Raw genomic sequence first — 14,175 nt, forward strand, 5'->3', positions numbered from 1 at the left:
GCACTCAAGAGGCTGAGGTAGAAGGATTGCTGTGAGTTAAAGGCCACCCTGAGACTACAGAGTGAATTCCAGGCCAGCTAGGGCCAGAGTGAGACCCTACCTCGAAAAAAAAAACCAAAATACAACCAAAAAATTCCATTTGGACTCAAAGAAATAAATATTATCCTCACAAATGATTTCTACTTCTTGTGATTTTTCTTTCTACCTAATATTCATAGAATTTGATTTATCTGATTCAAGAAAAATTTCTCTATCGCTATTAAGCCGGGCGTGGTAGCACACATCTTTAATCCCAGTCCCCGGGAGGCAAAGATGGCAGGATTGCTGTGAGTTCGAGGCCACTCTGAGACTACACAGTGAATTCCAGGTCAGCCTGGGCTAGAGTGTCTCTACCTCAAAAAACCAAAGAACAAAGCTATCCTTGTATTAACTATTCCTTGACTTGGGATAGTTCCTTCCAAAGTAGGTTTCTTTCCTTCAGCTGCTCTAGAAAACACAGCAAAGCAAGGAAAAGACGTTCTCACCATGCTGAGAAGACACAAAACCCTAATCTACAAGCCCAGACCAACTATATGACAGTATTTCCTATTTTGCAGCATTTCTAAACCTCTAGACAAGTGTATCCTCAGGATGCTGGGCAAATTGGTAGCACGTGGAAGAAAGCTGTCGCTAGAGCAATAACACACACTGTGTCTCTCCAAGGTCACTGTCAGAAATGTTTCAGAAACCGGTGTCAGAATCGTTAAGGGTTCTGCAGGGAAGCCCATACGCTGTCCTCACCAAAAGCTACATTCAGAGTTTCAGGAATGGTGCTGTTTTGTATTTTTTTTAATATATATTTTTTTGTTTATTTATTTGAGAGACGGGGGACAGAGAGAGAGAGAATGGGCATACCAGGACCTCTAGCCACCGCAAATGAACTCCAGATACACCTGCCACCGTGAGCATCTGGCTTTTACGTGGGTACTGGGGAATCGAACCACTGAGCTACACACTCCACAACTCTGAGAAACGTTTTTGTCATGTGTGAAAGAGAAAGAAGGGTCAGAACCCTACCGGCACCCAGTGTGCACGCACAGACCACAAATGCTGCTCGACACCCTTGAACATACAGCACAGTCCTGCTCCACACAAGCGGCTGGCCCAAATGTCAGCAGCGCCCAGGCTATGAACCCCAACACAGAGCACTAAGTAAAAAGGCAAACTTTATCATCAGTGTGTGTGTGTATCTCAGTATTATCCATGGTTTCATTTAAGGCATCTGCTGGGGGGTCACAGAAAATGTGACCCTAAGGATGAAGGAAGTGAGCTACTGAACATTTCCTGAATTCAACCTAGTATGAACTAGGTTAGGACAAACTTTCTGATAGCCAGTAGCTGGAGTGCCTACGGTAACCAGACTCACAAACCTCAACCTGTGATTGTTTTAATTATTTTACAGAGTGCCTTGGTAGAGTCCTCATCCTGGAACAAAGTTGGTCTATGGAACCTGCGGCATATGGCAAAAGTAACATGAAACTTCTGCGATTCAGTTAGCGTCTAACTTAACTCCCACTCCAATACCTGTCTCAGACGTCCCGCAGGAGAAGCTGCCTACCACACCAGGAGGAGACTGACATGGCTGTAGACAGGCCGCATGAAAAGGAGTTGAGACTCAGCCAACAGCCTTGTGAGGAAGGTTTGGCCATGGCCAGGGAGTAAGGCTAGAGCCAAAGGACCCTCCAGCCAAAGCAGAGCTTTGAGAGAACCCCAGTCTCTGTGGCCCTTGCCAATAACAGACTACAACCTCAGGCGACAAGCAAGATCATCCAGCTAGACTCAGACTCAGACTCCTGCCTCAGGGAACGGAGCAAATGTTACTTAGAGCCACCTTCAGTGTTTCTCAACTATAGGGAATTCGGTATCTTGAGAGCTAACTTTAGTGTTTCCCAGCTATACGTAATACTTTATGATCTCCTTATGAAAAATAATTCCCTACTTTCAATAGCTTCTGGTTACCACTGGGCGACTCTTTCTAAATTTCCACAATTGGGAGGAAAAAACAAGTTCAGCTTGTCCTCTGACCTTTCCTGTTCCTAACCTCAGAAGACTGTGCATTTAGAATTAAGAATCATTTATACCTGTCTCAACTATGAAAGAGGCAGAGAATTCATTAGTCATCTTTAATCAAAAGTTGCTATTAAGAAGCTATCACCTGGATTTTTTTTCCCATTTAAGATCTCTTACATCTAATATATGCATTTAAAAATAAGCAAAATGAAATTTATGACTGATAGCATTACTCTAAAACTTAAAGGGTTTTAGCTTAATTGCTTCATTAAATAATAATGCATTTTAAAAAATAAAAATGGTTTTAGAACTTAAAAGAAAAGTCATCCCTAGGCCCATTTCCCAAAGACATCTCTGCTGTTACTATCTGCTACCTGTTCTTTTTCTGGACAGAGGTGGAACCTTTGTAACTATGTACTCAGAGTTCTGAATTTGGAGGTCCACAAGACTGAGGGAGAACCCACTCAGAGAAAACTCTCTCTTCAATTTCAAGATTATTCCTGAAATGAGGACAAATAATGAGTCTTTGTTCAGACTTATTCTAAACTGAAGGCTGACCAGGAACCTCTCCAGCTGCATAACCTTCAGTTGAACTGGGACAAGTAGAACATCTTGAGATACCATCTGAGATGGGCACGAGGCACACAGAAGCCAGCCCATCCTTTTAACATACACCTGTTTGTATAGTTAGTGATTTTTTTTTTTTTTTTGTTTTCGTTTTCGTTTTTCAAGGTAGGGTTTCACTCTAGTCCAGGATGACCTGGAATTCACTCTGTAGTCTCAGGGTGGCCTCGAACCCACAGTGATTCTCCTACCTCTGCCTGGAATTAAAGGCATGTGCCACCACACCCAGCCCCAAATACTGGACTCTTATTCATCCCCTCCTATTAACTTCTGTCCTCCTCCCCATCTTCTGCTGGATCCCTTCCTCTTCCCAAATAGTCTCCTTCCCATTGCTTTCAGGTTTTTTCTTGTTAACTGTCAACATTTCACATAGGAGAAGCCATGGAGTGTGTGTTTTCTGAGCCTGGCCAAACTTACTTCTTGTATCTCCAGTTCCACCCATTTTCCTACAAATGACTGAATTTCATTTGTAATGACTCTTTTACTGCATATGCATATCACAGTTTTCTTATTCATTTGTTGATGAACACTTATTCGGAGCCCGTAGCTTGACTACTGTGAATAGTGCTACAATAAGCAGGGATGTGCAAGTAACTGTCGTGAGCTGGCTAGTATGGCGAAATTATATAGCAGTTTCTGTTTTTAGTATTTTATTTATTTATTTGAGAGAGAAAGAGGCAGATAAGAGAATGGACACACCAGGACCTCCAGCCACAGCAAGCAACTCCAGACACATGCACCACCTTGTGCATCTGGCTTACATGGGTAGTGAAGAATCAAACCTGGGTTCTTAGGCTTCACAGGCAAGCACCTTAACCACTAAGTCATCTCTCCAGCCCTGTTTTAGTTTTTGAGGAACCTCTATACTGGTTTCAAATGTGGCTGCATTAATGCCCAGTTCCACCAGCAATATACAGGGGTTCCTTCCCTTGCCAGTATTTCTAGTTGCCTGGTATTGGGGTGAAACAGCATCTCAATATAGTTTTGATTTACATGTCCCTGATGGCAAAGACACTGAACATGTTTTCATTATGTTCTGGCCATTTACACTTCTGTTGAGAATTGTTTGCTCAAATAATTTACAAACTTATTGGATTTGAGTGTTTTTTGAGTTGTCTGCATATTCTGAATATTAATCCCCTGTCAGATGAATAGCTGGCAGATTTCCCTCTGCTCCACAGGCTCTCTTAACTATGGCAATTGTTTCCTTTACAGTACAGATATTTCCTTTCATTGGATCCCATTTGCCAACTCTTGCCATTATTTCCTGAGCTATCCAAAGGCCTCTGGTTCACACTTGAAAGTACAAAGATTGCTCTTTAGCTCCATTCCCTACTGCCACAGATAGGAACAGTTTTTAAATCTATACCTGGCTAAAGGGCATGCGGAGCCCCTGGCCTAATTCCCAACGTTTTGACTTCACACACTTCTGCCATTGACACTGGATCAGCTCTCTGATGTCACTGCCGGACTCTGATCCAACCCAGGAACGTGTCACACTGAGGTACATAAAGCACTACAATCTCCAGGACGCCATACGGGGAGGGATTTTTTCTTCTCTGGCCATGCCAACAGTGAATTTTATTCTAGGAGACCCAACTTCCCAGGACCTAGTACCCTGTGATTGCTTCCTATACCCAAACAGACACAGAGAACATCAGACTTCCCTATCAAGTATATTCTGAGAGTCACAACCTCCAAACAGAAACTGAAAGATCCCGTTTGGGAAGTGAAACATAGAACAGTGTTGTCTAGAGGGCAACAACTCCAATTTCTGACTGAGACAAACTTTGCTACTCTAAGGCCCAAGCTGCTCACGGAGAATGGCACAAGGCCTTGCCCTCTGGGGACACCTCGGCACCACTCACGAACATCGGCCTCCAGCTCCACTCTCCAAAGCAGGTCTGTCTAGCGCCGTGTGAGGAAATTTGGTGATATAAGTGTGCAAGTGCTTTAGTTTTCCTCAGTATTCTGGTAAGTAGTTGAGGTCATTTATCAAATGTCTTTTAAAATAAGTCCTCACAATGGGAGGTAAGTTGTGACTACAAGAAACGCCGCATGTCATGCTGCAAGAGTCCACAGACATAGTTCAGTTTCTCCCTCTCATCGCCATGGTGCCAGTAAATGGTCATCAGGCCTGCGCCGGAACCAGGACTCCCAGCGTTAAGCTACAGCTTGTGACCTGGTGAAACAACTCAGTTCATTTTCACAGAATTCTCATCTTTAGGATATTAGTATACTGAGGTACCATTTAGTTCTGTATGTTCTGTCTGAGTCCCAGTTCCTTCCTCTGGAGCACAAAGGACTTCTAGCAGAGTTCTTCCCAAGAGGGAGACTCTTTAAGAGACCCTCAGATCCAGTCAGGTCACAGCCACCTCCCAGGGTGTCTTTGGTTGTTCCTAAGGACGGGCTAGCAGAACTCTGACTAGCTCTACATAAGCAGGCCACCCTAGTCACTCAACACCTGCAGATGAACACCGCCAAAGAAAACAACAGGAATCCACTCTTGGTCAGCAGTTATTTACAGAAGAGAACATTCCCATCCTTACACATATGTTCTTTTCCTCAGCTCCAGTAACCCCTGATTAATGACCTCCACTTGCAAAAGAGGCTACTTACCTTAACCATGAAATAATGAATGCTATTGATCCAACAAGCTGCTGCTATAGAAAGTTATTGATCACCCAATCTTTGGTTAAAATGGTCCTCATTTAGCAATTTCACTGTCACAAACACCTGAAGCAGAGCACACTCATAATTAAAGAGTTTGGGAGAGTTAAAGTGAGAGGTGATGGACACAGATCTTGGCTTCCTCCCATTTATTCTTGCTTCTGAGCTATTGTTTGTGTCAGAAGGGATATTGATTTTCTATAAAAATAAGAAAACAAGAGGCACCAAGGGGCCGCAGAAGGTCAGCTTGGGCTGGGAGGAGGGGCAGACTTAGCACTCTATCTCTGTCGCTTGCCTTCCAGGGGAAGGGAGTATTTTCCTTCCTATGAGATCAGTCTCTAATACATCACCTTAGGAAGGTCTCTGGATGTGACTTCAGGCCATCACGCAACCAATTTGCTTAAAAAGAAAAGAATCTAAACTATATTCAAGGGGAATAAAAATGATGTGTTAGTGAAGAACACAGCAAAATCAGGCTACAGTCACTTAATAGGTGCTATAGAGAAAATGTGAATAAAGTCCAGTAGAAAATAATCTCACCAGAGTTGTAAAATTTTAGCACATTCACTAACATACATACACAGAAAAACATTAAGATAATAGTTTGATCTTTATGCAAGCATAAATAAAGCTATCACATCATCCACTTTTAATTTCTCAAATTCTTGGCAGGAATAGACATGAAAGAACAGAAATAGACAAGCAGGGCTGGAGAGATGGCTTAGCAGTTAAGGCACATGCCTGCGAAGTCTAAAGACCCAGGTTTGATTCTCCAGGTCCCACGTAAGTCGGATGCACAGGGTGGTACATGCATCTGGAGTTTGTTTGCAGTTGCTAGAGGCTCTGGCATGCCAATTCTCTCTCACTCACACTCTCTCTCCCTCCTCTGTCTCTAATAAATAAATTAATTAATTTCTTCAAAAAAAAAAAAGAAAAGCAGAAATAGTGGCAAAGCTTAAAACTATTAAAACTTAAAACTATTGTCTGTTGTGAGCAAAAAGTGCACTGAAGTAAAATAGAACTGATGCTGTTTGGGACACACATTTTCAAATCTAAAACACTTGACACATGACAGACTAGGCTAAGCTCGGCTCATAACCAGCTAAACATCTTATGAAGTTTACAAGGTGGACCATGTCTCTGATAACCCTCCACACCACTGATACAAAGTTAAGCTCCACAACTTGATCTCTATGCCACAAGCCATCAGATATCCACACAACTTTCCTAAAGAATAACTGGTTACAGGGATTCTTTCCCTCTAAGTAATTCTTTTTCTGGTTGGAGGGGAGGGAGGGAAGGTAGTAAAACTCTGACCAAAAGGAAATGATAGCCAAATTATAAACTAGGGGCTAGAGAAATGGCTCAGCAGTTAAAACGATAAACTATATCTACTTACACTCTAATGTGCTGCTTATATGGTATAGTCAATAACAGAGGGCAGGGCTTGGGGTGTGGCTCAGTAATGGGGTGTGGCTCAGTAACAAAACACATACACACAAGGCTCTGAGTTAAAACCCCAGCACGAAGACAAAACAAAAGAGCCAGGCCACATGCCTTTAATCCTAGTGCCCAGAAAGCTGAGGCAGAAGGATTACAAATTCAAGCCCAGCCTCAAAATAACAGACACAGTAGCAGTAGCAATGGTAGCAGCAGCAACAGTACGAATGTAAAGGAGGAGGAGGAAGAGGAGAAAAAATAAAGTAAAAATTGAGGGCAACTTGAAAATCAGTGAAAAGAAACTGAATATAATCTGATGTCAGAAAATAAGAATGATAGGCTGGAGAGATGGCTTAGTGGTTAAGCGCTTGCCTGTGAAGACTAAGGACCCCGGTTCAAGGCTCCATTCCCCAGGACCCATGTTAGCCAGATGCACAGGGGGCGCATGCATCTGGGGTTCATTTGCAGTGGCTGGAAGTTCTGGTACACCCATATATTCTCTCTCTCTCTCTCTCTCTCTCTCTCTCTCTGCCTCCTTCTCTCTGTCACTCTCAAATAAATAAATAAAAATAAACAAAAAAAAAATTTTTTTAAAGAAAGTAAGAATGACTCATCTTTCTCCATAGAATGGACTTTGGGGAAGAAATGCTAAGTGTTTCCGTTTATACCTACAGGTAAATTAAGGGGAATTTAAAATGCCTAAATAATCCATTTTTTTTCTTTTGAGACTGGGTCTCATGTAGCCCAGGGTGGCCTTGAACAGCTATTTTTCCTGCCTCTACTTCCCAAGTACTAGGATAACAGGAGTGTGCCTCCATGCCTAGAAATTCAATTAGAACATCTGAGAGAAGAATTGTTCTCCCTCCATGCTGGGCACTTAGCTCCATAAACCCAACACCCACTTTCCCTGTGGTTTATAAAAAGGAAACAAAAGGTGGCCAAGGAAAATGAATTTATTTACAATTCGGCATTAAATCAGGGCTAGACAAACTCCTACTCGCTAGTCCTTTTCTGTAGTGGAGTTACAATTTTAGAGATGAAACAAAAACCGGGAAATAAGATGCATGTCAACTTGTCAAAACTGTGTGAAATCTCTTCCTGTGAGGCAAGTACCTGCTTTGGCAGGCTCCAGGACTGCAGTCTTTCTTTCTCTTCCCCAACACAGGATTCCCGGGGAAATTTAATTCACTGGGGTCCATTGTTTCAACAGTCTAATAGCTGACAGGACAGGACCGGAGTCTCTTTAGACTGCCTCCTCTCCCACTAGGGCATACACAGGATCATGGTTACACGACCATTCTATCCACTCTCCCTTCGTGACAAGGACTCTGAAGTCCAGAAAACAGCCCACAAGGGAGAACCAGGTGCCCTCAATTTGAAAAGAGCAAGAATTTCACACAGCTCCTGTCCACAATCAATTGCTCCAGGCTCTCTGATAACTAGGACCTGTCACAACAGATGGTACTGTATCACTAGAGCGCAGGCTCTACATGTGGGGTTGTATCTTATAACAAGTTCTCACACTCAGAGTTACTTCCTATTTGGATGAGAAATGGAGACGAAACGTATGTAAGCTTTCATTTCAAAGGGCTATTTTAAACTTGCCACTCTCTTGCCACTGTAAACAAACTCCAGCTGCATGTGCCACTTTGTGCTTCTCTGGCTTTATGTGGGTACTAGGGAGTCAAACCCAGACCATCAGGCTTTGCAAGCAAGCACATTTGATCACTGCGCCATCTCTCTAGCTCTTCAATTTGCTATTCTCGATTATAAGATTATATATCATGTATTTTGCTTGATATTAAAACAAACTTGGTATTTTTTATTTCAACAGAGGTTTCCAATGTTACAAAAGGCTACAAGGTGATTCATGTTTGATTAGAAACAGCACAATTATAGGAAAAAATACCATTTTAATCCAAAAATTACATATAAATTGGATAAATGGACCTTAGTCAGAATTAGGCTTAAAAGAAAACTACAAAGTCAAATTTTGAGCCATTCTCAACTGAGTTTAAGCACACTGGCACATGAAAAGGTATTGAGACATTTAGCTGGATTAAAAAAAAATCCATGGGGCTGGACAGTTAGCAGCTAAGGTGCTTGCCTGAGAAGCCTAAGGACCCAGGTTTGATTCCCCTGTAACCATATAAGCCAGATGCACAAGGTGGCACATGTGTCTGGAGTTCGTTTGCAGTGGCTAAAGGCCTTGGTGTGACCATTCTCTCTGTCTCTTTCTCGCTCTCAAAAAAAAAAAAAAAGTCCATATACACAGAAGCATTTTGACCTCCACAGCCTCATCTCAGAATATCTATGATTCGTGTTTTGCTTTTAAGGAAAACTTCCACAGAAGCAAAGTCCTAAGAAAGGTCATACGTTCTACAGTTGTACGAGTTGGGCCAGAAAGGAATCATGGAAAAAGCAAGCTCAGGGAGCAGCAACACCTGGTGCAACATGAGCTCGGTTCGGTTTGGGCACCGGGTGGCACTGGCAAATTATCCGAACTCTACGATCAAGTGGAACTGCGAACACCCTGAGACTACCTATCAAGCATGCAGTAGTGTCTGCTGCACACAGTATTTCAAAAACCTGGAGTTCCTGACCCTGGAGGCATCTGAGTGGATATGACAGAGACATAGGAACACGGCAGACATGTTAAATATCTGCAGTGGACCACAAAGAACTGCCCCAAACACTAACAGTGTCCTCACTGAGAAATCAAAGACCCAGATTAACCCTAGTGACACTAAAGTGTCAAAGCTGGAAAGTGTCAATGTTCCTAGGATGAGCGGAGATAGAGAAAAATGAAGTTCTCAAAACTACACTGACATCTTAAATACGCAGCCATTAGAGTTCCATCATGTTTAGCTCAAGACGAATGGAACTCAACTCTGGTATTTTCAAAGCCCACCACGCATACAGACAACTGCTACGCCTGCCGGAAGACATGCACTCACATGATCAAGTCATAACTGGCGGAGGACAGAAGTACGGCCTGCAAGTTCCTAAAAGCACAGTGGATAGAGGACTAACATGGCTTGCCAGGAACATTTACTGACTAACTGCATATGCGCACATACGTAAACACCAGCTTCTGCCCACATCTTGTTCTGAACAATCTGTATGGCATAAACCATAGCCATACATAAAATTCTTGGCTATCCATTTGAAATTATTTTTAGAATCAAATTACTTTTCTTGCACGCAGCCTTCTTGACATGGGAGACAAGACTCATGAACGGCACTCTCCGCACCGGGGGCCAACCACTGACTGACTGCAGGAAGGCTACTGGTGTGACTGTTCTGGAAGAAAGTGGAACTCCTAAGAGACTGGGTGTGCACGTCAAGTAACATGGACCAGGAAGCCCTGTGACTTATGGGAGGTGCTCACCATTCTGACATGTTCTCATCAGAGCCCTGTTTCTGCTCATCAGCTTCACACTCCATCCTTTCTTTCCTTCCCGTTTTGCTCAGTAGAGTCCTGCTTTCTGCCGATTCACAGAGCCCGTGGCCCGATGAGGTCCAGGGGGCATTCTCCTTCCAGCGGGACAGTCGCTGCTTCTTGGCTGACTTGAACCTGCAGCCTCTCTCATAGCTCCAATCTGACACCTTCAGCTTCTGCTGAAGGCTGGCGGCCACCTCTGATGTCACTCTCTTCACCTTCCGCCTGCGCCTGAGAGGTCGGCAAGGTGCATTTTCCGTAAAGGAGTCAGATTCGTGCCAAGTGTGTTGCTTACTCTTAGCTATGGCGTTGAGAGCTGGGTGGCGTCTGGCCATCACTGTGTCATCAGAGTCACTGAAGTTGGTAATGGGGGCCACTTCTCGACAGTCCTTGGTGGCCTCATCCAGACTTGACTCGGAGGCCTCACTGTAGCAGCAGGCATGCTCTGCCAGGTGAGTAAAGTCAGACCGGCGCTTCCGGCCTCGGCGCTTCCGAAGCTGCCGCCTCTGCTGCCGGGGGCTCAGAGCCATCTCCTCCCACAGCTCGCCCAGCTTATTCTGCTCAGATGTCTGCTCCAAGGCCGAGGCTAAATCGTGTACCAACTCATCCATGAGGCCACATCTGCAAAAATCAAAAAGAATGAAAGTTTAAAAGTTTACAAGAAGAAAAAAAAATATAGCCTGAACAGGATATGTAATTTTCAAGTAATTTTATAAATAGAAAAATGGTGCTGTGGAACCCTTCTTATCTAAAGAAAATAAAGATACCTTTCACCTACCTACACTTGACACTCTGTTCCTATCACTCAGGTCCCCTAAAGTCACACAAACACCCAAAGTCAACAAGGCAACAGCTCACCAGATAACAAACCAGGATACTAGCATAAACAAACTCAAGGGCTGAAGAGATGGCTCAGCAGTTAAGGCACCAGCTTAATGACAGAGGTTTAATTAATTCCCTAGTACCCACGTAAAGCCACATACACAAAGTGGTACATGCATCTGGAATTTGTTTGCGGCAGCTGGAGGCTCTGGCATGCCCATTCTCCCTGTCTCTTCTCTGTTTGCAAATAAATAAATAAAGCATATTCAGCAGAATAGAGCTTCCCCTTTTCTCAATTGAACTTGTCACACCTTTACCTGATAATGAGATCCAAAAAGATTAGGAAATGCTCAAATCATGCAACTTCAACACCATGGGAGAGCTGGGGGAACATAGGGTAGGATCCAGTCACACAATGACAGAAGCTGAGTGAAGAGCAGCTCTGGGGCCAGAGATCTGGGCCATGAATGCTTGTGGCAGGGAAGAGGAAGAGAACTTAGTGACACACCCCGAGGAAGACTGCTTGCAGTATTCATGATCCAAGAATCTGCAGTGACCCATATATGAACTCAGAATGGAAAAAAGAACCCGCATCTGGTACCACTGAGGTGCCAAATGCCATCTGGAAGTTATTAGGTACAGAACATTATAAGCATGACATTGAAAAATATTTTTCTCTTTATTAATTTGCAAGGAGAGAGACAGATAGGAAGAGAGAGGGCGAGTAGACACGACAGGGTCTTTCTGCTGCAAATGAACTCCAGATGCATGCACCACTCTGTGCATCTGGCTTTACGTGGGCACCGGGGAATCACTCAGGCTGTCAGGCTTTGCAAGCAAGTGCCTTACCTGCTGAGACATCCCTCCTGACCTGACTTTTTAAAGATTTATTTATTTGTTTGAGACACAGAGAGAAAGAATGGGCACACCAGGGCCTCTAGCCATTGCAAGCAAACTCACATTTGCCACCATGTGCATCTGGTTTACATAGTTTCTGAAGACTCATACCTGGGTCCTTAGGCTTCAGACAAGCACTTTCACCACTAAGCCATCTCTCCAGCCCTGCCCTGACTTTTTAATCATTGCAACTTTTAGGTTCTTCTCTTCATCCTTATTACCCAAATTATGTGCTTTATGCCAAACAATCACACAAAAACAACAGAAATAAAGTGGAATGGCAGGGCTGGGGTGGAGTTGGAGAGTTACAGCTAACTGCTTCCTAAGATTACTATTTTCTATTTATTCACATCAAAACTCATTTCAGAAGCAACCCTTTCGAGATGAGAATAGAGGTGATTTTCAAAACTTCAATTTAAGCAGAAATGTCTACTATAATCTTAGAACACCGAACAAAATTCATATATTAAATTAGTACTTTCTCCCTTGCCCTTGCTAAGCCCAAAAGTACAACCGGACCATAATGAGTGGCAAGCTGTGTGCCACTACTCTGAGAGCCAATGTCCCCTTTACATTTAGCAAAGGACTTTCTAAAGCCTATTTCCACTTGGTCCCTATGCCAACAAAGTCAAAGACAGGAAGTCTTCCGGCCCCTGTGTCACATCTGCTGAAGTACCTGAGAAATCGTAGTTTCAAAACTACCACCCAAAGGAAACAAAACTACTGTGTCAAAAGTCACACACACATAAAATGACCATGTACCTTTAAGCAGGAAGTATTATAAAGCACGACTGGGGTCTGGAAAACAACTGTCCCTAAGCCCAAGATAGAGCATGTCTAAGTCTCATTCCCTAATAAAGAACTACTGCTTTAAAAACTCAGGCTGAACAGCACACAATGACAGGGAGCAAAGTGTCCTAAACAACGTGCAGTCAAATGCTTGCGCAGAATCCTCTCCTGTGTCCGAGACAGCAATCTGCACAGAGGTGACAGAACCACCCTGGCACCCCACAAGTCCAGTGTCGCCCGGGGGACACACCCCCGAGAAGCCCCAGGTCCCGGCTAGGGCTGTCTGAGTCTCACACACAGGACGCTGAGGGACAGCAGGACGGGAGACTGGAAGGCAACTCCTCATGTGCATTCAGCGGAGGCGGGAGGTCAGCCCTCCGGGGGCAGAAACGGTCTTTAAAGAAAAATCACACCCTGGCTCCAGAGTTCCCTGGGCGACCGGAGTGGGGGGGGGGGTGTCACAACCCCGCCACACAGCTGGGAAAACCCGTGTTTCCAAAGACGGGTCCCCACCATGCTCCTCCAGCGCGTCCCCGAGGGCCAGCCCTGCTCGGGACACCACGTCCTCAAGCTGTCCGGGCCGGAAAGGAGACAGCAGAGGAGCGACTGTCCACCCCGCCAGGAGCAGCCCGAGCCTCGTCGCCCGGATGAGAGAGAAGGGCCCCGAAAAGCAAGGCCCTGCCAGCCTCGCTCCTCCCGCCGGCCGCCGCAGCCCCCAGGGTACCCTCAGCCGCCCGGCCGCGAGCCAGAGCCCCGATGTCGCCTGCCGCTGGCCCAGGAACCCCGACTCTCGCAGCCACCCTTCCCTCTCACCCGCTGCCGCAGCCACCTCCACCCGGCGCCGCTTTGGGGAACCAATCTCCCAGCCGGGGTTTCCCTCTCTGACTTCATTTCCGGTCTGGGCCGGAGGGGCGGGGCGGAGATGGAGCGCGAGGCGCGGACTGCGAAGAGAGCGCCCGCCGCCTGGCCCGGCACTTCCGCCCGGGGGACACGCCCACTTCCGTTGCGCGGTGGGCGGGGCCAGAGAAGAGGCGGGAAGGCTGCGGGGAAGCGCAGCCAATAGGGCTGGGAACAGGCCTGTGGGAGCGGAGGTGACAATTCGGGAGGATCGCCTTTGGGGGCGGCGGACGAAGGTTAGGCGCTGTGGTTGGGGGAAAGTGGATCCCTTGTAATTACATTGTTCTCAGAAAATTAAAAATGTGCATGCCTTGAGAAATGACGCAAGGGATACTGGATTACAACCCAGAATATAAAGGAAATATTCATGAGTCCATACTGAGTGTAACAAAAGTTAACCCAAGGGAAGAAAAGATAGATCTCCTACACAAAAATCCCAAATAATTCATGTAAATACTCCACCCTTAAGCATAACTCCAAATCCTCTTAGGGATTGTGAGCAGTGTGTAGTGGCTTCCGTCCAATGACTCCAGGATGGAAAGGGA

General features: G+C 45.0%; 1 protein-coding gene across 5 annotated transcripts in view; it reads right to left on the reverse strand.

Annotated features, from left to right (window-relative positions):
- Gpatch2l (G-patch domain containing 2 like) overlaps positions 1–13,682 on the reverse strand; it is a 49,117-nt gene extending 35,435 nt beyond the window's left edge. For all 5 annotated transcript variants that reach the window (XM_045154827.1, XM_045154824.1, XM_045154823.1 and 2 more), the window contains exons 1-2: positions 13,547–13,682; positions 10,175–10,846 (exon numbers count right to left, since the gene is read on the reverse strand). In XM_045154827.1, coding sequence (XP_045010762.1) covers positions 10,175–10,836 — 662 coding nt within the window. In that variant the 5' untranslated portion in view covers positions 10,837–10,846; positions 13,547–13,682. The remainder of the gene's footprint in view (positions 1–10,174; positions 10,847–13,546) is intronic.
- Positions 13,683–14,175: the final 493 nt, after the last annotated feature.

Source organism: Jaculus jaculus, chromosome 7 (genome assembly GCF_020740685.1).
Source record: "Jaculus jaculus isolate mJacJac1 chromosome 7, mJacJac1.mat.Y.cur, whole genome shotgun sequence".
Classification (NCBI taxonomy): Eukaryota; Metazoa; Chordata; class Mammalia; order Rodentia; family Dipodidae; genus Jaculus; species Jaculus jaculus.